The sequence below is a fragment of the Leiobunum rupestre genome, chromosome 3 (genome assembly GCF_980474605.1).
Source record: "Leiobunum rupestre chromosome 3, qqLeiRupe1.1.hap1, whole genome shotgun sequence".
Taxonomy (NCBI): domain Eukaryota; kingdom Metazoa; phylum Arthropoda; class Arachnida; order Opiliones; family Sclerosomatidae; genus Leiobunum; species Leiobunum rupestre.
In genome coordinates this window covers 3,992,567-4,014,773 of record NC_143386.1, presented here as the reverse complement: position 1 = coordinate 4,014,773, position 22,207 = coordinate 3,992,567, and the positions used below count along the sequence as shown (strand labels likewise).

Below are 22,207 nucleotides of genomic sequence, written 5' to 3'. Positions count from 1 at the left end.
GGCAGTTTTAAGGCCGGTGAAGAAGACTTGCATCACTAAATTATAGCAGCGTTTCGATTCGTAACTCCAGCTATGGTCCGTGGTTTATTTACAAATATGCTGAGTAGCAGCTAATGGTGAAATGATTAAACCTCATTTAGTATAAGAATGATACATTTATAATTTTTTTTTACTTTCGGAATTTTTTTCTCAAAATTGTAAGCCAATAAAAAGTTAGTTCAAAGAAAAAATCCAATCTAGATAATTCTTGATTTGAAAATAATGGAACTTTCTTAAAATGCAATATAAAATTAATAAAACAAAAAATATTAATAAAAGGTAACTTACATTTTGGGGCCATATCTTTATGGGCTGCTTAAGTAGTCAATAAAATCAAAACTCAAGGGGTTGAGTCATGATTGTCTAAAGTTGTTTTATTCTTCTAAACGTTTTATAGACAACAACATAATGCCAGTGTGTATAATGATCGGGTCTAAAAACGTTTGTGCCGCATATGGAGTTTCGTTATTTAGAGTTCCTTATCGTAGGAGGATGGAACCCTGGAGAGGAAATATGGGGGTCATACGCCTGGAAATGTGGCGGATTCGCACATAAGATACTATACTAGTGGACACCACGTTAAAAATTTCGTCTGCAAGGGTGGTCTTGAACAGAAGTGTTTCTTGGGACTTGGTTAGGAACATAAATTTAGATTTTTTATAGTTTGGAATGCCTGCAGGCAAGAATTTATTAAAAAGTCCAAGTTGCAGGTTTTAAAATCTTGTTAAAATGGATATATTTAGAGAACACAACTACAGAAACTATTCCAAAAATAAAGGTACATTTTAATTTTAATATAAGTGGAATGGTGAAATATTATAAATACGTTTCCAATAGCAATGATTTAAAATTACAGGGTGTTTGCCAAAGCAATTCTCTGTTTTTCAAAAGTACAATGAAATATTAATTAAAAGTGTCACTAAACATCTCGAAACTGTGATAGGTGTAAATTTGAGTCATGAATTTAATTTAATTTTTTTAAAATTTGAAAGTTTTAGTGCTGTAATATGGATTAATAACTAACAATTTCTTCGATATAGGTCTGCTTAAACCAATTAAAAATTCATCCTGAAAGCATTATTTTATCTAAAGAGGTATACGAGTATCTAAAATTTTTGAAGATGCTAAAATTAAAGATAGGAATGATTACACGATAGCCATTCATAAACTAATGAGCAATGATGTCTTCGTCCATTCAATTGGGGTCTGTTTCAATATGCATGTAAGAAAAATTGCAGCTGGTACTAAAAGGTTGCCATAATAATTCCTTTTTAAACATTTTTCAGGAATTTGTTTTTTTAAAAGACTCGGAAAATATCATTTTTCTCAATGCTTTATTAGGAGATTGTTCAACCAATCCCAAATCAAAATAGTGGAATTGAAATCCAATACAGCACAAAAACCAGAACAAAATCACGTACAAAACCCACTTTTACGAGAGAAATAGACTTCTCAAAAGAACGTCTGAGGGTACATCGTAAGGCTCTTGATCTACGGAGTGAAATCAAAAATGTTTATCAAACATTGAATTAAAAACGCCCCTGGAAAAGCAAACGTTTACTCAAAGTAGACAGAGGATTTAAATTAATGAGGTTTGCTAACTTTAAAGCCTAAAGCTTTTTCATTCGCATCAAAATTGAATCTCTCCGCAAAGACATAATTTGCTTGAAGTTGCATAGGGCAAGCTCAAATTAAGCAGAATAAACGGAGCATAGAATATTAAAGTGGGTTTCTCCCCTGCTTGTGGACGCCAATGGATACAGGTAATTTTGTTTTATTAGTAAATCGCATATTTGCAAACTAAAATATAGTTGGTTCGATTGAAAAACACAGATTTTTCATAAACGTATGACGTCGTGTAAAATAGTAGCTTGATCATATTAGGCAATAGCTTTTTAGGCACTTTAGGAAATTGGATTTTTGGCATATCACAAATGTACCAAAGATTAATCTATCATTTTGTTATAATGTTTTCAATCATGTTTTAAACCACTATATGGAAATTTCAAAATAAAATTTATTTTCAAATCTGGTATTGCGTGAAAATCTTTAAAAAGTTGATTTAATAACACTAAAAAATAATAATAAAGTGAATGCATTAGATTTGTTTTATGTATTTTTGGTGGATTTTTTCAACTCCTTTTAGTTCAATTACTTAAGTTACTACTTTAAAATGTAACAATTGTTTTCCTATTTAGTAATTTTTTTAGTATGTCTTGCAAATAATTATACTCTACCATGAGTACTTTTCGTGTTAATAGCCCTTAAACCTGGTCTCTGGTGCATTTTTTTTACAACCGTCTTGTTTTTGTCTAAAATCCGTAGACTTTTTATTGGTCAAATTAGGTGGTTTCAAAGTTTTTTACACCTGAAATAAGACGGGAAACGCTTTTCTAATTGAACATAAATGCAAACCTACCCCCATCATCAAATGTAAATCTGAGTTCCAATTGAACTTAGATATTGTTTGTTCTGGATCTCTATCCGGCGATACGTTTGGCTCTGAAGAATCGGAGCTGATGTCAGAATTCAATAGTTCCATTGTTTCGGTATTTTCTCGTTTTCGCTTTGTTTTATATTGGTTAATTTTGTTTTTGACATGGCAATATCTTACTTCCGTGTTCGTTGGAAGAACATTGGTCCGTGCATAATAAACGAACTTAGTGGAGGCCAGAGATTCTTGGTTGCCTTTTCGCCAGTTTTAGCTATGCTTCTCTTCAAACCGGCGCCTATATACGGGTCATTCCATATGATTTCGACCAATCATGCCACCATGGGTCAATCGATTTTTTTTATTTTTAAACACTGATAGGTTTTCCTAACAAACGGTGATATCCAAGGTTTTAGCTAAAAACATTTAGTAGTTTTAGAATAAACACAGTTTAACCGAAACCCCACATTATTTGGTATATCGTATCTCGAGTTCAGTGCCCCTTCGCTTTAAGTTTAATAACGTTTTATAAATATATTTTATTTTAAGAAAATAACACAATCTTACACATTTCGGCAAGGCCAATTCAATGGTGGAGTTTATATTGTCCTAAGTGGAATTTATACCAGGTTATTGGATGTAAAAATGTACATTATTATTTTTGGGGGTCTCATTCGAGGGGTTAAAGGGTCGTGGGTAAGACTCTTGTCAGAAAGATGAATTCTGCTTTTAATACGTTAAAATACATTTCGAATATACAAATAAAGATAGAATAATACTTCTTAAATCCCTTTTTAAATTTGATTATCATATTTTATACTTATATTTACATATTGAAATTGTTACACATACGTTTTACAAATTTTTATATTGTTTAACTTCTTTCATTTTTAAAAATGTAATTGCTTGCCAAGTGGTGACAAAGTGGCTCAGTTGATTTGCGGGTTGGGAATCCGGAAACTGTAGAGTGTACTGTAAGTCCGGTTAGTACGTTATTACGTATTTTTAACACGTTTTATTTAATACAGCGATTAGGGGAAACGGCTAGAGGTACTAAAGGTTTCGGGTCATGTGGTCTAAATTGAAAACAAGTTTCTGTACTTTCCATACGAGTAATAAATAATTATTTCAAAATTTATTTTAAAGTATGAAAGTTTAAGTAGTCCTTCAAACTGTAAAAGGGTTTTTAAAATATATTTCTGAAAAATCTTAAGCTGAAGTATGAATAGATAGGAGTTCTTGAAATTATAATAAAAGGATATGCGGGGTAGAGTAAATTCATAATTTCTTTCTTTCGGAACCATAAACTGTAATTATCGTAAAATGACGTCCGCTTCTATACCTATGTACGCCCTCAGATATTCTTTATCATTTGACGAGTCCGAACGGCAAAACGAAGAGCACTGGACTGCATTCCCCTTACCTGATGTGCGTGGGTTGATATGTATAGCGTTAACCAACCATCCCGATGCGACTATAGTTCATTCCGTACTCAGGGATAGATCCGTTCTATTAATATTCGAATATGAAGTTAACCTAGAAGAAATCCGCCGGAATATGCATTATTTGCAAGAATATATATGGGTGAGATATGCTTACTTAGGTTCGACCTAGTTCAGTGTATCTTAATTTAAACATAACTCTCTTTAGGTGGAACGAGCATTAGTTCCCCGAAATCTGCAATTTTAGAAATTAATAAATAGTTTTAAAAGTATTTTTTAAACAGGGTAATAAAATTATATTTCACTTTATTGAATACGTCTATGTTATTTTCTTTATTAATCAAGCCGACTCTGAACAATTGTTTTACTCTTTATTCTAATATAATTTCAAATTCAGGTATTTTATACAAATGCATAATTTAATGAAGCAATTCTAATTTAAATAATTTTATTTAATTTTTGTGTATCTGAAATTTATTTTAACGTATCGAACGTAGAGTAAAGAGTTTTTCTGTATTTTGTGTATATACGTATATAGCAGAATAAAGATGCATAAGAATTCATCTTTCTGACAAGAGTCATACCAATCATACATACATCATCTAATCTGGAATTTATTTTTAACAATTGGATGAATTCGTGTTTACTAATGGTTCTTTTAAACGTAACTTAGTGCATTAATTAAGTATTTTAAATATTTGAATATCGGAATTGTATTTTGTTTTAATAAACTCGTATCATTCAATTTGATATTCGTCAGTTTTCAACAGATTATAGGTCTTATAAAATATGATACACATAATTCTTTTTTTAATCTTGAAATGAAAAATTTTTATTCGTAATTAGCAGCATGGTTCAAAATCGGATGAGCTTTCCGAATCTGGAATGTGATTAATGTTTTTGTTCAACGCCGACTGGGCCATTTTTTCCAAATTTATTAAATGGTTGAGATCAGCGTCGTCTTCGACTCCCTTGTTTTTTCTGGTCTTCAATGGTTTATACAGGGTGTTACCGTTAAGAGTACCGTTACTTTCTTTATGCATTATATGGATCTCTATGAGTAAAAAATCTCTAATAAACATGCGTCCTAAAGTGCTTTGTTTCAGAGATATGGGCTCCCAATAAACTACCCCAAAAACCTTGAACCAAATTGGCTTCATTAAACTATCAATTGTTTTTTATCCGTGGGGCGAGAAACTTTAATAACAAGTGGCAAAAGTTCATTAATGTCCTTTTAGAAGTAAAATGACAAAGCCATTTCAATTTTATTGACACGGTTCCATATAAAATTAAAACATTTTGTCGTTACGAAGATCGTCGACGTATAACAATATGTAAACCCAGGGGCCATTCTTTTCTTCCTTGCAATATAAACAAGGATCCGCTTTGCTATTGGTCGAGAATCACTTTGTTAGCTTTTTGATTCCACATTCGCCTGAGCTTTCATACCCATTCTTGTCCAAACTGTATGAAACCTGGTGGCTGTTCCATATACAAATCTTCTTCAATGTCCCGTGGAAGAAGACCTTTTGACATTGAAATGACGTAAGTACATACGTTTTGCTGCGGCGATTCGTAGCGAATTGTGACGGTGACATATTTAACGACAGGTGCAAATGTTGCTTCGTAGTCTTCACTAAGTTTTTGAGAAATACCCCTTCCCCATGTTGGTTGTATTTTGTCTTAAAATCCCATTTGCAACCCACAGTCTTTCGTCCTTCAGGTAAGCGAGTTAATTTCCATTTATCACTCTTTTCAAGGGAGTTGATTTCTTGTTCAGCTGCTGCCGTCCATTCGGATTTTTCGCTGTTAGGCATGGCCATGACCTCGTCCCAAGTTGATAGTTCTCTCGCGTGTTCTGTCGTTACTTTAACCGTTAGCCTCCGTGGTGGAATTCCATTGTTAGACCTTTTTGACTGTCTGAAATGAGTCTTTCCGGCACCTTCAGACCCTGCATCCGTTGTGGTTTCCTCCGATTCCGAGGCGGTTTCGTACTCTCCTTCGGAAACTGGATCGTCAACTGTATTGACCAGAGAATCGATTGATACATCGGATAACTTAGGATCAGCATTTCTAACGTCCTCATCTGGATTTGTCGTGGTCGCCATTATGTTGTCGTTAGAATTCTCATTGAAATTGACGCTTCTGCTCATGAAGACCTTGCCAGTTTGTGGATTGAGAATACGGTAAACCTTCAAGGCCACGCCATAGCCGACAAGAAACCCTTAGCTCGGTCTTCCCACTTAGTTGGCTTCGGCTTAGGAACTGATCCATAAACCTTGCTTCCAAAGATTCGAACGTGACCAATCTTGTGCTTTGAACCATTCCAGAGTTCATACGGAGTTTTATCCAAAGAGGCGGTAGGAAGACGATTTTGGAGGTAATTGACATCGAGGTTCGAGTCCAAAGGCATGCATTTCGCCATTTCCACAAGACTCCGGTTCTTGCATTCAGCAACGCCATTTTGCTGCGGTGAGTACGGGACCGTCTTTTGATGCTGAATTCCTTTTCTTTTATGCAATGTATTCACCACCGTTGTCTGATCGGATTTTCGTCGGCGCTCTTTGAAATTGATTTCTGGAAAAGGCAACGAATTCTTGAAATCGAGTCAGCATTTCGCTTTTACTCGTCATAAGATACGTAGGAGTAAATCTAGATTAATGTTTGTACGTATCTGTCCCCGCTAGGCGTTGGCGATCGCATAGGTCCGCAAACATCGGTATGAATCAGATCCATAGGTCGATCACTCTTGGATTCCGAGGCCTTCCGATGCGGTGTCGCCGTCATTTTTCCTTTAATACAGCATTCGCAAGTCATGGTTGCCGAACATTTTCGTAATTTGATGCCGATAGCTGGATCGTTTTTCTTCAATTTCTTTATAATCAGCTAGGCTAATACCCAAGGCACCACCTTAGGCCTAAGTCATCAAGCAACTTTTGAAGCCATTAATTCAGGTGGCCGGCTTACAATGCCACGCGAGCTAACAGCTACCTACACTAACGTTTACCGTTTACCTTAGCTACCGGATCTCGATGACCAAGTCTACGGTGCCATAGGTGAAGACAATCCTTGGGCGTAGGATTTATAGCGGCATTGGCACACTTCTTATACTTCAGTGGTGGGTTCGTTGAGCGCTTGGCCGTGTCCACCACTTCCCACAAGTTGTATCGAGCCAGGATAATTTTTACCTTAAATTTCCAAGGCTGATAATTAGAGTTTTTGAGCTTAGTGATGAAGACTTTCGCATCTCCATTCGAAGCCATGAGGGCAACGTATACTGTTACTATGTCCTTGAAGACGCGTAGACGTGGACCTAAGCTAAACGCTGGACTCATAACCTTTTAGAATTATGACGTTGGCATAAATTAAGACACGAACTTAATAAAACAAAGGTTTATTGAGAACTGAGCGTAATTACCATATTAGTTCTAAATATTTATATACAAATTAAAAACCTATAATTACAATAAAAAACGTTTTAGTCTGTTAGTAGTACGTAGATCGCCGTCTTTATCTTGAAATATTCGAACTAAAAACACCATTGTGTTTATCCTATATATAAAGTCAATGAAAAGATCAAGGCCAGAATTACATGAGGACCATCCAAAGCTCATTCACCCAACAAGAGGAATGGTAGACCCCATATCGAAGGAAGAGTTGACGATAGCACAAAAAAGCAGATTTCTCGAATAAGTATTATCTTACAAATTTCCCGCCGTGTTAGCAGTAGACGTTATGATTTTAGTGTCGTAATAGCAGTGGAGGCTATATATTAGTGTCGTAATAGCAGTGGAGGCTATATATTAGTGTCGTAATAGCAGTGGAGGCTATATATTAGTGTCGTAATAGCAGTGGAGGCTATATATTAGTGTCGTAATAGCAGTGGATGCTAAATTCTTAAGCCGTGTTTAAAATAGGCTGTATAAATTGAACACTGGATTAGACAAACTCATATCTTATACACAACTATTCTCTGCTCACTGATCGCTACACCCACTAGCTACACCATTCTTTACGCGGTCAGCACAACTATATATAAAGTCAATGAAAAGATCAAGGTCAGAATTACATGAGGACCATCCAAAGCTCATTCACCCAACAAGAGGAATGGTAGACCCCATATCGAAAGAAGAGTTGACGATAGCACAAAAAAGCAGATTTCTCGAATAAGTATTATCTTACAAATTTCCCGCCGTGTTAGCAGTAGACGCTATGATTTTAGTGTCGTAATAGCAGTGGAGGCTATATATTAGGGTCGTAATAGCAGTGGAGGCTATATATTAGTGTCGTAATAGCAGTGGAGGCTTTATATTAGTGTCGTAATAGCAGTGGAGGCTATATATTAGTGTCGTAATAGCAGTTGAGGCTATATATTAGTGTCGTAATAGCAGTTGAGGCTATATATTAGTGTCGTAATAGCAGTGGAGGCTATATATTAGTGTCGTAATAGCAGTGGATGCTAAATTCTTAAGCCGTGTTTAAAACAGGCTGTATAAATTGAACACTGGATTAGACAAACTCATATCTTATACGCAACTATTCTCTGCTCACTGATCGCTACACCCACTAGCTACACCATTCTTTACGCGGTCAGCACAACTAAATCCTGTAGCGCAACCCTTTTCTACTCATACACAATGACACTTGCCTCTTCATTCTCGAAAGGAGAGGAGCACAAACATGGATGCTCACAATAGGATTATTAATTAAATTTAATAAAACCACAGCAGCAATAATAGCTACTAAGATAAATTGAGGGGACATGACGGTTATAGCAACGCCAGTTTGGCGTATTCTTTACCAACTCTTATCTAGAAATTTAATTATTTCTGATAAATAACTAGTTAATTCAAAATTACATCACTTTCTGAAGTTGCAACTACAAATTATCACCTAGAATCAGCTGTTAACTTACCCTGTTAAATCGCACGTCGGTCATATGACAATATTCGGGATTAGCTTGTGAAGGATTATTCAACAAACTTAATGTTTTCTGGAAATAAAAGCCCAATTTTTGTGAATTTTAGGAAATACATGTGTAGGAACAACAATCTTACTCTTATGCATTCGTCGTCCGGGTTTCCATTAGAGTCTGGATATTCAGTGAAGGCCTGTATCACCATGTCCATGAGGTATTCCTTTCCTGAAATTTTTTTAATTTAAATTCGTATATACGAAAGCCGCAATATATTTTCGTTTAAATGTACGAAGATTTAAAATATTAAAAAAATCAAATTAAAATGATAAAAATATATATATAGGCATTGTCTCTTTTTAAATGTCTTAACGCTTTGGTCCCATTCGACCGAAATCCCATTCGTTCGAAAACGATTTAACATTGAGTCCCAATCGATCGAAAATACCCCAATTGTGCGGTTTACACATTGCAATAGCATTGGATCCAAATTTGGATAAAAATTAATTAGATCAAATAAAATTGTACCAAATTTAGATCCAAAAAATCAAATTAATTTTATCAAATAAAGCTGAATCAAATTTGGATAAAAAAAGTTTTAACTAAGAATTGGATCCAAGCTACATCCAAATTAATTTGATCAAATAAAATTGTATCAAATTTAGATCCAATTGATATTTCGCCAGGACGCTTTCTTGGAATCGTGTATGAAATCTTCTACGGTGTCGTCATCTATCGCCAGCGGTTAGAATCAATGAGAATAACTTAAGCCGGTTGCTTAAATATATTATTTCTAAAATAGACGAAAGCCGCCGTACGTGTTTCTAGAAAGTGGTCCCAACCGAAACACCATAGCGGATATCAATTGAGTGTTCAAGAATCTAGAGTATATATTCTTAACTCAATGGTATAAACATAGTTATAGAAGGTAATAGGAGATTAGATCACTACTTTTTATGTCTGGCCAGAACAATATCGATCTCAATAAATATATTTTTATTTCAATTTTTAAATTTATCGAACAACTGGCAACATTTTGTTGAAACTCTACAGCATAGAAATCAGAATGTAACTAGAACGATTTTTGCAATGGACCACGTGCCGATTTGAAACTGGTGGAGTCGTCAGTAACGCCCAAGGTTAGTAAAAAATGCTATAAAAGGTAGCTTCGTTTGGGTGGTTTTGGTTTAAGCGTCGTCTTATTTTAAGTCTGTTCCCTGCCTTCTACAATCTAGTCGGTTCTCTAATAGTAAGCCTTCTCAAAGTTGCAGTGACGTCACTCGGTTCTGGCCACTTACCAATTTGCGAGTTATTAGCACCGGCCGGGAATCGAAACCGGGTCTTCCTCGTTCAACAGATTTACTCTAACCACTCAGCCACCAACGCTTGTTAAGTTACTGTGTTTTCTAAAAAACAGCCTTGGCGAATGTCCTTTACAAAGTTATAACGTTAGGTACTATAATTAATTCTACATCATTTTAAATATGTATAAATTATATTAATCTTATATTTAATGAAATATTTATAAATTATATTAATCTTATATTTAATGAAATATTTATAAATTATATTAAGCTTATATTTAATGAAATATTTATAAATTATATTAATCTTATATTTAATGAAATATTTATAAATTATATTAATCTTATATTTAATGAAATATTTATAAATTATATTAATCTTATATTTAATGAAATATTTATAAATTATATTAATCTTATATTTAATGAAATATTTATAAATTATATTAATCTTATATTTAATGAAATATTTATAAATTATATTAATCTTATATTTAATGAAATATTTATAAATTATATTAATCTTATATTTAATGAAATATTTATAAATTATATTAATCTTATATTTAATGAAATATTTATAAATTATATTAATCTTATATTTAATGAAATATTTATAAATTATATTAATCTTATATTTAATGAAATATTTATAAATTATATTAATCTTATATTTAATGAAATATTTATAAATTATATTAATCGTGATCAGGAATTGAACTCGGGTCGCATTGTAACAATGCGGATAGTTAACCGCCGAGCCATTGACTTCCTTAGCGAAAATATAATATCTCTATATATTGTTTATTGAACTTTGTTTGTTTATTCCCTGGTACGGTTTTTGGTTTTGTTTTAAATTTTTGTTAAATTCTTAACAAAATTTCGTTAACACACAAAAGTAGTTCATTGTTACCTTTTAATAACGCTTAGAAAAAGGACAATTATTCAAAACTCCCGTGGAAACTATATCAAAGTAATAATATAGCGCCACCGTGTCGAGAACTATCAATCAAACCGGGTAAAAAATATAATCTCTTCAATTTTTCGACCTTTAGTCAAAACTCGACGGGTCAAAAACAAACACCAAATAAAGGTATATAAGGCCGTTGCCGTCAATATAGAAGATTTAGTCTTTCTTAGTTCTTGGCTGTCAGACGAACTACTACAGGACGGGGTCCTGGTGTCGGTCAAAAGTTATGAGGTAACTTTGCGGTTTTAATTAGTATGTTCGGTCTTCGGTCAAGAAAAGAGTTAAATTGTGTTTCGCGTTTGGAACGTGAGTGAATGGACTTAATTGTATGAACAGTGCGTGTTTAAGACTGAAAGTGTTAAAGTAATTGTGAACTAACTCAAGTCAGCTGTAAGATAAAATTGATTGTTTTTATTTTTTGAATTGGAATAACCTAATTATACCCTTGAAATTATCAACTCAACCTGTGAGGCTAATTAAGTAGATTGGAAGTAATTAGAAGCGTACAGCTCTCAGCTGTTAATTAATACAAGAGTTTATAGTTAGGTAGTTGGAATTTAGTTGAAATTTTGGTTTATTTTTCAATCACGATGAACTAAGACAAATCTAGTCTTAGACACTTGAGTACCAGTTCTGTACAATTACGTGGAATGGATATATATTGTTGGGTTATTGATGAAAGTTAAATCTAGAACGTTCCATAGACTGTTCTGAATAAAAATAAACATTTATAATTTTGCATAAAACTGGTTGCCATTTTATTTTCTAATCATTCGCCCATAACATTACAGTTCTGGCAATCCCGAATCAAATAAATTTTCGATATAACGGCGACGGGAAATTATTCTCGTAAATTTATCGCGCGGCCTTAGGGAATATTCTTTTAACAAAATTTCGATAAACTATCGTTTAATTAAAATCGGCCCGATTCCGTTGAAATTTTAAACCAAAAAGTGAACGGTCATTATAATACCCTCTGTAGAAATTTATTTCATATAAATTTGCTTTGTATTATATTCAACTGACAAACTTGTACTGTAAAAAGGGTTTAATTCAATTGTGCATTGTTATACTACGTCTAACTCACTGTTGTAACTACTTAACTTATGATATTCTAAATAAATTAAAATTGGGCGTTTCGTCTCAATTATTTTAATTATAAATAAAATTTTATACCGGGCGGGATAGAACTGGGATAACATTTTAAAAAATAAATCTAAATTGAGGAGATATATCTTTAAGGGTTATCTCGAAATTAATATCGCTAGGGACAATTCTTCCGAGGAGAGGTATATTATGTTATATTTACCTCAATTATTTTTGTTTACCGCGTTTGAGCACTTCGAGCACGTGATTCCAGGGCCGTTTTTTGATAAGTTACTTTATTTTAGGCCAAACTAGACGACCTCTGACAGATATCGTAGGTTTCCTACGTTTTTGACCTAAAAACTAACTTTTCATTATAGTACCTTATCGTTTCTTGGCATAATGTGTTATGTATGTACGAAATATTTCCGCGAATTTTGGCTTTGTTCTCATCCCATTGGCTATGATTACTTGACATACGTGCTTCACTGTTAGTTACTCTTACGCCTAAGTGAGAAGTGTAGTATCTGCTGTTAATTTTAATTAAATAAAGTTCATGCCATTAAAATCACCTCTTTTTCAAAGTATTGATTACCTACCACCCAGATTCCGTTCGTATCATGCTGATCGCAGTCGGTATCCAAATCTCATTGGATCAAAAGCTGATCCGAAACTGATTGGATCCAGACCGGATTCAAATATCTTTGAATGCCAAACTGGATGCAAATCTCATTGGATCCCGACTGGATCCGAATTTCATTGGATCAAGACCCTTGGATCCCAAATAAATAACAGTTGGATCCAAAATTTAATCCAGAGAAGTCTCTAATTGGATCCCCGTTTGATCTGTCCAATTTTGGATGAAATTTGGTTCAAATTTTGATCCACCATTTTCGTAAGGGTGCCTTGGGCCCCCGGGCGAAAAATGGCTTAATCCGGTCCTGAATGTGGATCAAATATTAGGCCACAATTTGATCCCTATGTGGATCAAAAATTAGACCATTTTTCGATCTAAAAGCTATCAAATCTTGACTTAAAGTTTGATCCAAATAAAATTTTATCCTAAATTGGACCGATCAAATTTTTATTTTGATCAAAATTTTTATCATATATCGGATCCAATTGTAAAAATATTTATATCCAATCATTTGATAACATTTTGGATCAAATACATAATTTGATCTGTCCAATTTAGGATCAAATTTTTTTATCAAGTTTTGATCCTTCATTTTCGCAAGAGACGGAACTGAAATATTATCTTGAAATCAAAGACGCCTTCTTGACCAAATTTATTTCTAAACTATTTAATATAACAGGTATTTAGTTTCACAATCCTTAAGAGTATAAAATGAGTTATTTTTAAGTCAGGTGATATTTTAAATAAAATCGCCTGACTTTGGAATGACTTGGCTAGCGCCAGAACTTTCGAACTGTTAACACGCTTTGCTGATTATAAAGATTTTTTATTCCTTAACTTAACTTACAATGTAAGATAAAGTTTGGGAATAAAATATCGTTATCCAATCCAACTCTTGGAATAACACGCAAATCTGAAGTAATAAATAATCAATTCTACATCAAGAGATAGATTTGATTCATTATGACTAAATTTTTCCAGAGACGAGTGAAGGGAACTGTATTCCGCTTTGTTTCAATGGAGTCGGAACCCGAATATATTACAGAGTCAATATCATACATCAACGTTTTTCAGTTCTTTTGCTGTTAGGGCCAAAATATCAGCTAGTAAAGTGAATTGATCGAATCGTATCAAATCAGTCAAATTATATATTTAGATTGGAGGATCGTCTAAAATAGCCTAATGTTAAAGTTTAAACGTAATTCGGCTCCCTATAATTGTAAAAACTAACTTACCCGTGTTACAAGCATCATTATTTCTTTGAAGGTAGATTGGACATTTAAAGTTCAAAAAGTCTCTGAATTGGTCTTGTTCTTGTTCATTCAGAGGTGTTTGGTTTTCATTCGACAAAACCAGGCTGACCAAACCTAATATTAGTAAAATGAGAGCTAGCTTACTGTTGTGAACCATTTCAAATACGCAAAAGTCTCGAAATTTTTTTAACCTCTTCAGGGTTTTATTAATTCGGTTAAGCAATTCACCATTTATATAAAACTTAATACGAATATTAATCACTTATATAACGCAGGTGCATTATATCATCACTTGACATTAGGTCCCTTTCTAGTGTAAAAAATAAAAAAAATAATCAATAGTACTATTGTATATTCCAGTTTTTCATTTTCTTCACACTCTCGCCTTGTCAATTTCAAAATCGCGAAGTTTTAATATTAATGACGTTATTGTAATCAGTGATCCAAATAACATGCAAGCTATAGATGGAATATTTGAAATATTATTTCATTTTATGAATTTTCCAAGTGCTTCAAAATTAAATAGACCAAAATTACAACGACAACAATTTTTAATTGGGGTATTGTTAGTTAATCTGGTTATTCGAAAATAAAAGAAAATAAAGCAAGTCTTTTCATTCAGCGACTCCATTCCTCTCTTTCACCATTCCTCCTCTAAGGACCTAGGTACAAAGGTCGGGTAACCCTAGCCGCACGTTTGCCGTTGTTTTGTTTTCCATAAATTTATAAATAGTTGGATAAACAACTCTCGTCCCCGGCTACGACATAAAGATGTGCTATTTTGAAGTTTTATATAACTTTTTTAGTTACAAAACACTTAAACTTAAATATTGAAAATAAAACCCAACCCGGTTTTTCGCGGTTTTTTGTTTCCTCGAACCCTCTTCCGACTAAAATCTCACCCTTCAATGATCATTAGAAATTACCTTTAAATTTCTTCGTTAGAAAAGCTGAAAGAAAATTCCTGCCATAAAGTCGTCTTAGCTAATTATCTCTAAAGAAAAGGTGAAGATTTTGGAATTGAATTGGTGTTTATTCGTAGCTATTTCAAAAGTAAAGCCAACCATAATGTGATTTTCTTGTAAATATCATTTAAAATTAAGCAGATACTTCTGTTCTACTGCGGCGTGAACTCTGTTAAGGAAGTCTTCGAAAGGTGAATTATTTTCACAATTGTTTAATTTTCTCCAAAACTTAAATACATATGAATCCAATATATTTATGTTGTTATTATCTATTGAATGGTAATAGTTTTGTTTGTAAAAGGAGTCATCTTGGCAGAAAACGGGAAAATTAAAATTTTACAAACTTTGAAATAACGGTGACTACGACGTTCAATTCGGAATCAGCGTGGTCGATTGAGCTTTTGGAAGCGTAATTTATATCGTTCCACAACCAACGGTTAAGTAGATATCGACTTTAATAACGTTTGCTAGAATTGGTGAAATGCTTAAACGCAAAACTCTGATTCTAATAAACTAATCAACAATCCACATGATTTCAACAACAATTGAATTTAAAGGTCTAGGTTTTCTTCTGCCTGTCACCCTGTAAATTTGCTCGTCAGCAAAACTGGTTTTTGGAGAAGGTCCCGGTGGAAAAACTTCCCTTCGAACCGGACATTTTCCGCCTGCCTGCTGTTAAAAAGAACCTTAGTTTTGCCCCTGGCTGATATGGTGACACCGCAGAGACCTCTTGGGGAACAGGAAGATATTACGTTCACTAAAATAATAATGAAGTTGTAAGAGTTATTATTATATTTTATTTCAATATGCGCGTGACTTTCAGTGATGTTACAAGTTTACTTCAATAATTTTATTTGCATGAATTCTTACATTGTTATATAAATCATCTGTGAAAAATTTCATGAAAATCGTTAGGAGTGGGATTTTTCTTTGTTAATCCGTCCATGTCCAAACATCGAAAAAAGAAAAGGCTCTGGCTTAGTGGCTTTAAAAGTCGCTTGATAACTTAGGCCTAAGGTTGTCTCATGGGTATTAGCCTAACTGTTTATTACCTTTACACGTAAAATGGAGAAACAATGAAATTCCTTTACAATTTAGGAAGTAAATTTAGATTACCATGCCAAACAGATTCAGGATGAGGTAATTGAATAATAAAATAACGCGTCATCCATTACCCACAACATGTCTTTTAAAAATCGAGCTATATTTGGCATTATTATACTTTATTGCTTTATCCAATTACCTACGAAAATTCCGGAGAGCTGTTTCCGGAAAGACACTGGCTAAATTTAAACGATATTCAACAAAAACACGTTCACGGTGGTTTTGGTCTCCAAGAGATCACAAAAAGGTGGAAACATTTTTCGTTCACAACGATTAAAGGAATGTACCATTCGTTAAATAATAACTTATTTACTTTAAAAAAACGAAAATATTCAGTTATAGTTACGAAGTTTTCGGCCAACCATGGCAGGGATTGACATAAAGTTTGACTTCCTACCAAAGTACTATTGTGACTTTCTCGATTTTTGGAGGACAATCCCGATCTGTTTACAACCACTTCAACAGCTTCTTATACCTTCAAATTTTTCACAACCCATTTATGCACTTGGATTTTAATCATCCAAAGTAGAAAACACTGGGTTATAGATTTATTAGGGACCTTTTCGATAGTGAGATAAGTTTTTTAAAAATCCATTATGCCTTAATTAATAATAAAATATTGCTACGAACAATTTGATATAATACAGGTATTAAAAGAAATGATCAGTTAAACAAGCAAATTTAAGTTTTAATTACGGTATCCTTCTAAATTATATAAAAAATTCAATAGGCAAAACTAACGAAGAACAATGTACGTGAAAATTAATCCCGCAATCCGAAAATCTAAAGATAATATAAATATTTCGGAAGAACAATATAGATTATTTCAAATAATAATAAATATATATTCCATGAAGAAAAAAGATAATTTCCAGGAACAATATAGATATTATCGAAGAAAAATAAAGATAACGTCTCAAGAAGAAGGTAGATTTTTCTAATCAGGTTTCCGCTATACAGGGGGTTTTAATTTAATCGCCACAGGCATTTTGCTCAAAACCCAAGCTACCCAGAAATGTGAAATTTTCAGGACGTACACTATCGAGAAAGGTCATTTTTATTTGTTAAAGGCAGCCAAATCGTGATATTTTTCACGGTTTTGGAGTTTTTAGTTTTTTAACGCAGGTTGTGAGCAAAAACTGTCAATCAATAAAATATAGAGGGTACTCGAAATCTGAAATGAAATTGGTTTGGTCGGTAAAGGCATGGATAAATTAACTAAGGGATGTTCCACCGTCGTAGAAAACTTGCCAAAGCGAGCGTTAGCGACTGTTCCGAAATTATTTTAGCCGCGCATGCGCAAATCACCCTTTTACCGATACAACCGGATACAAGTTTTGATTTTTCCCGCGTGTCTCGGATTGAATATCTCCTCCATGGATTATTTTTTGGAATATATCGAACATCAACTACGTTTATTTAATCATCCAGAAAATCGCGAAAATTATTTGGTTTTAAGCAAGTTATGCATCAAGTTCATTTAATAATGAATGAAGATTAATAAAGTAATTTCATCATACAATCGTGGCTTTTGTGAGCTAAGTTTAAATATTAATTAAAACATTTCAATATTACTTTGGCAAAGGCTTACTGTTGATTTTTTTGTTCATGTTAATTTAGGAATAAAATTTTTGCACAAAATGAGAATTAAGCATTGTGTTTATAGTAGTTGCAGGAGCGATTCTCGCTGTGCACACAAAGATTACATGAAAAAGGTTTATTTCATTCCATTTCCTAAACCAAAACGTAATTATGAGAAATTTAACCGTTGGATAGAATGGTTTCGAAGAGAGGACTTTCCGCTTCAAAGGGTAACATACAACACATATTTGTGCTCCAAACATTTTGTGGGTGGAAATGGCCCTACTGAAAAGTTTCCCGAACCTATTCACAGCCAAAACGTAAGAAATCTTATATACACAGCAGTATCCTTAAGTTGGTTAAGTACGAATTAATAGTGAAGTAATAAATATAAATTTTCAGGAATATGTTTCAATTTTGAAAACTCCAATTATTGTCCAAGGCAATAATATTCCGAATATTTTAATATCCGATACTGAGCCTCTAAACATCAATACGGGTGCCACTAATCAGAGAGTTGAGTCGCTTGTTTCAAGAAATGTCAGTCAAATATTAAATCTAAATAAACAAAATGGACGACTTGCTAATTCTACAATACATTCCAAAGATATTGTAAGTACTGTTTGCTAACTGTAGTATTAAATGGTAAAATAAATTTTGAAATTACTATTTACAGGCTCTTAAAGCTTCAAGCTTGGGTACAATTGGATTCTAATTCTGGAGAACATTCTGAAGAAAAGGTGGAAATAGATTAATAATGTAAATAAAATTCAGTCAGTTTAAAATCATTTGTTTTATAGATTTTGGAGCCTTTAAATTCTGACACCGGAATAGCAAACAATACAGCTATGGTAATGCAATTACATTCTATGAATGTAAAGGAATCCTTTGAAAAGTTCACACCTCCCTTGAGCTGGGCGATGACAGTATATGAAAATTCTTTTAAATCAGAAAAAGTAAATGAAGGTTCAGCAGTAGTGCTCATAGGAGTATCAATAAATCAGAACTCTCAACCAGAATAGAAAGTTAATGGTAGAGTGTTGACAGAAGAAAATATATTGAGAAATTTTCCACACCAAATCTGGACTCATGAACAACTCACTCTATCTTGTACTAACGTCCACCTCTTGAGATTTTCAGGAATATTTTTTAATTTTTTCAATCAAAGCCCACCCTAATTTATTATAATCCTCTGAACTTTTAGGAGACACCAATTTATGCAAGACGTAGCCAATTACATATTATAAAGTTTTTTTCATTTTCAACAGTCTCCATTGGTTTAACAACGGTGGTGTTTTCTTCAGAATTTAAAACTGCGTATGTTTTACTGCATTTGAAAAGTTCCCGAAGGAGATAGTTTGCGCCTTTTACCATATCATCCTTAGGTAGTTCATCATCTTATAGATAATAAGATTAAATATATATTTTTAAAAATTTGTTTTAAATTGTTCAATTCTTACTTTAAATGAAGAAAAATCAAAATTTTTAAAGATAGCTTTAAAGATAGCCGTGTAAAGTTTTTCTTCTGTGGTTTTTGTAAATAGCGGCTTCAGTTGATTTTTACATGCTTCAAATATTACTCCACTGGATTACAACTCTGATGTCCATTTCAAAATCTCAATGGATGCCACCTCACAAGGAAATTCCAGAAGCTTCCCAACTAACTCTGTTGCTTCTCTCCAGATTATCGCAAACATGTTATCGTAATAGAAATAGAAAAAAAAATGTTTAACTACAATTTCTGCGGTAGAGCTACCTGTGAATTAATTAAAACCTAAAATTACCTTCAACAACATTTTTAGGAACGTAATGAACCTTTTTTTTGGGTTTTAATCCTACTAGGAACACTAGCTTTATGAATATTTCTGAAAGAAAATAATAACTTTTTTAAACTAAACTAAAGAAATCCAATAAACTTGAACTTGAACTTGAACGTTAGCGAAGTTCATTAATCTAGAAATAGAAACTTACAAATCAGAATTAGAAATTAATTCCAATCGTTTTTGGGGTGTAAAAGGGGTTTTTTCTGTAAAATCAATGTCACTTATATCATGGATTAATTCATCATCACCTGAAACAATAAGAAATTAGTGATACAAATAACAAATATAATCATGTATATAAAAAACATACCTGAAGTTATTCTAAATTTGTCATCTTTATTTGGTTCGTTGTTAAACAAAGTTTTATATGTTTAATCCGAAAAATACGACATCATAAAAAAAACAAAGAAATTTCCGCGTCTTCACTTTGTCACGTTTGGGACATGTTTGAAAAACCCACTGCAACCGCCCGTCAGCGTGTGTTTGTTTGTATCGGTAAAAATTAAATTTCCGCTGGCGTTCGGAACAGGCAACTTCGATATTTTTGAGCCCGTGGAACATCCCTTAGTTAATTAATCCATGGTATAGGTCAATTTGACACTGTGATATTATGTTATGATAAATAGCAAGTTGTTAGTAGGTGGCCTATGCTTTTTCCCAACTAATTAAAAAAAGAAACCTATCTAAATTGTAACGTTTGTATGACTGCTAAAAATTAACGCATTTCAATAGAAAGTTCTGGGATAGATAACATTGGTTGGAGATCGGTTAACCGTTATCCACGGATATAGCATGCAAGTTTTATCCATAGATAAATATTTCTAAAGAATTTTGTCCATTATGTAAAACTTATCCACGACCAATATGGTGAAAGTTATTTTATTTCAAAGTGTTTTTTAATTAACCATTTTTTTGTCCAAACTTCAATACTTCGAATTTTGTCTATTTTTTATCGGTGATTATGTTTTTATTGATGCGTCATACCACCTTCTGTCTTCAAGATAATCTTTCCGTGTCAGAAGGCGTGATAATTGAACTATTTGTTAGTTATCTGTCAGTAATAGGAATTTGGTTTACGAGTATTAAAGGACGTTCAGCGTAAATAAAACGCCGAAGATTAAAGCCTTTTGGGTGCTATAACGAATAAACGTGTTTGGAAATTATGGCGGATGAACCTAGGTTTCAAGAAGTCAAGAAACGAATTTGGAGTAGACCAGTCTGGGTTCATTACAACACAGATGGAGGAATAGCCATATGGAAACATTGCGATATGTAAGTATGTCATGTTTAGGGTGTTGGTTAAATCCGTGACAGTCAAATTATTTCTTCAGTAAAGTGTGAAATTATTAAGTGTTGTTGAATTATGCCTACAGTAAGTTACGTATCAAATCAAAACCATCTTCAATCTTCAGATGTGAAATAGAAACTCCTAAAGGTTACTTTTCCTGGGTTGCTCTCACCTAACCCATAAAGTAAAAAGGCCCCACCGGTGTTTGAATTTAATCAGTGGACATAGGGAAATCTACGACACGTCGTATGCTACCTGATATTTAAGATGAATTTTTCAAACACCGATGGGGCCCTTTCAGTGAAACCTACCGTAATATTTATAAAATATACACGAAACTACTAAATAAAACGTCCCCTTGCGGGTTTAAAAGTAAGAGCTTGTAAGTTATTTTGACTAAGCGACCGCTGCGAAAATTATTATAATAATAATAATAATAATAATAAAATTCAGGTGGCCGGGTTACAATGCGTAGGAGGGTGGTGACAAGCTCTGCATGCCACGCGTTCGAGCCAACAGCTCCCTACACTAGCTATTACCGTTAACCTCGAGAAGTTTTCATTTGAGGTCAGATTATGAAAGTTCGGTCAAGCATAAAACCCAAGAAATAACGTAAATTAAAATGTTTCAGTGCCATCCTTAATGTTTGAAATAGGGGTAAATACAAAGTTCATGAGAGTGCAAAAGGATCGAGTCATCTCAAGTACCATTTGAAAAAAAAATATCCCGAAGTAGTTTAAGAATTGGGTACGTCCATGGTAAGTGTACAAATACTCAATGCATGAATGCTCGAGTTAAAACACTGGATTCAAAGCACTTTTAAGATCGATGAATTCAAAGAACACTATAAATGCTGAAAATGTTCCCCAAACCGCCAATATATTGAAATCGAACCTCATGGCGCACTAAGAAACCGAACCACAAAAGGTGTTAGTGATGTTTATGGTAGCGTATTATGGAATGTCTATGCAGGCCCGGACATTTTAGTTTCAAGTTCAAGAAATATAATAATAGATCTCGGGGGAAAAGTTAACTTAACCGCCAAATTTTCGATAATTTTACTTAGCTGTTTATTTATGTGTATTATAAAAACATTTAATATGCAGAAACGTTATATTTTGGTCATGTATATTAGGACGTCACGTTAGCTGAAATCGACCTACCTGACAAACCTGAGCGTAACGAGTTACGTAGTTTTAGCTCTAAGTAATGGGTTACGTAGTTGTATCTCTAATTTGGCTTTTATTTCGTACTTTACGGTTGGTATTTTCTAAAAATTCACGCGTAAGGTCGTTTTTTAGAAGTAAGCTAGGGTAGCAGGCGCGAAGGAACGTTTTGGATTAAAGGGAATATAACATCAAGTCTTTTT

General features: G+C 33.4%; 1 protein-coding gene across 1 annotated transcript; it reads right to left on the bottom strand.

Annotated features, from left to right (window-relative positions):
• Positions 1-1,435: 1,435 nt before the first annotated feature.
• LOC149949130 (uncharacterized) lies at positions 1,436-14,234 on the bottom strand. The gene is made up of 5 exons (XM_090169368.1): positions 14,060-14,234; positions 8,970-9,055; positions 8,828-8,905; positions 3,038-3,079; positions 1,436-1,530 (listed from the first exon to the last, which is right to left on the bottom strand). The coding sequence occupies exons 1-5, from the start codon at positions 14,232-14,234 to the stop codon at positions 1,492-1,494; spliced, it is 420 nt and encodes a 139-aa protein (XP_090025494.1). The 3' UTR covers positions 1,436-1,491.
• Between the last annotated feature and the right edge of the window lie 7,973 nt (positions 14,235-22,207).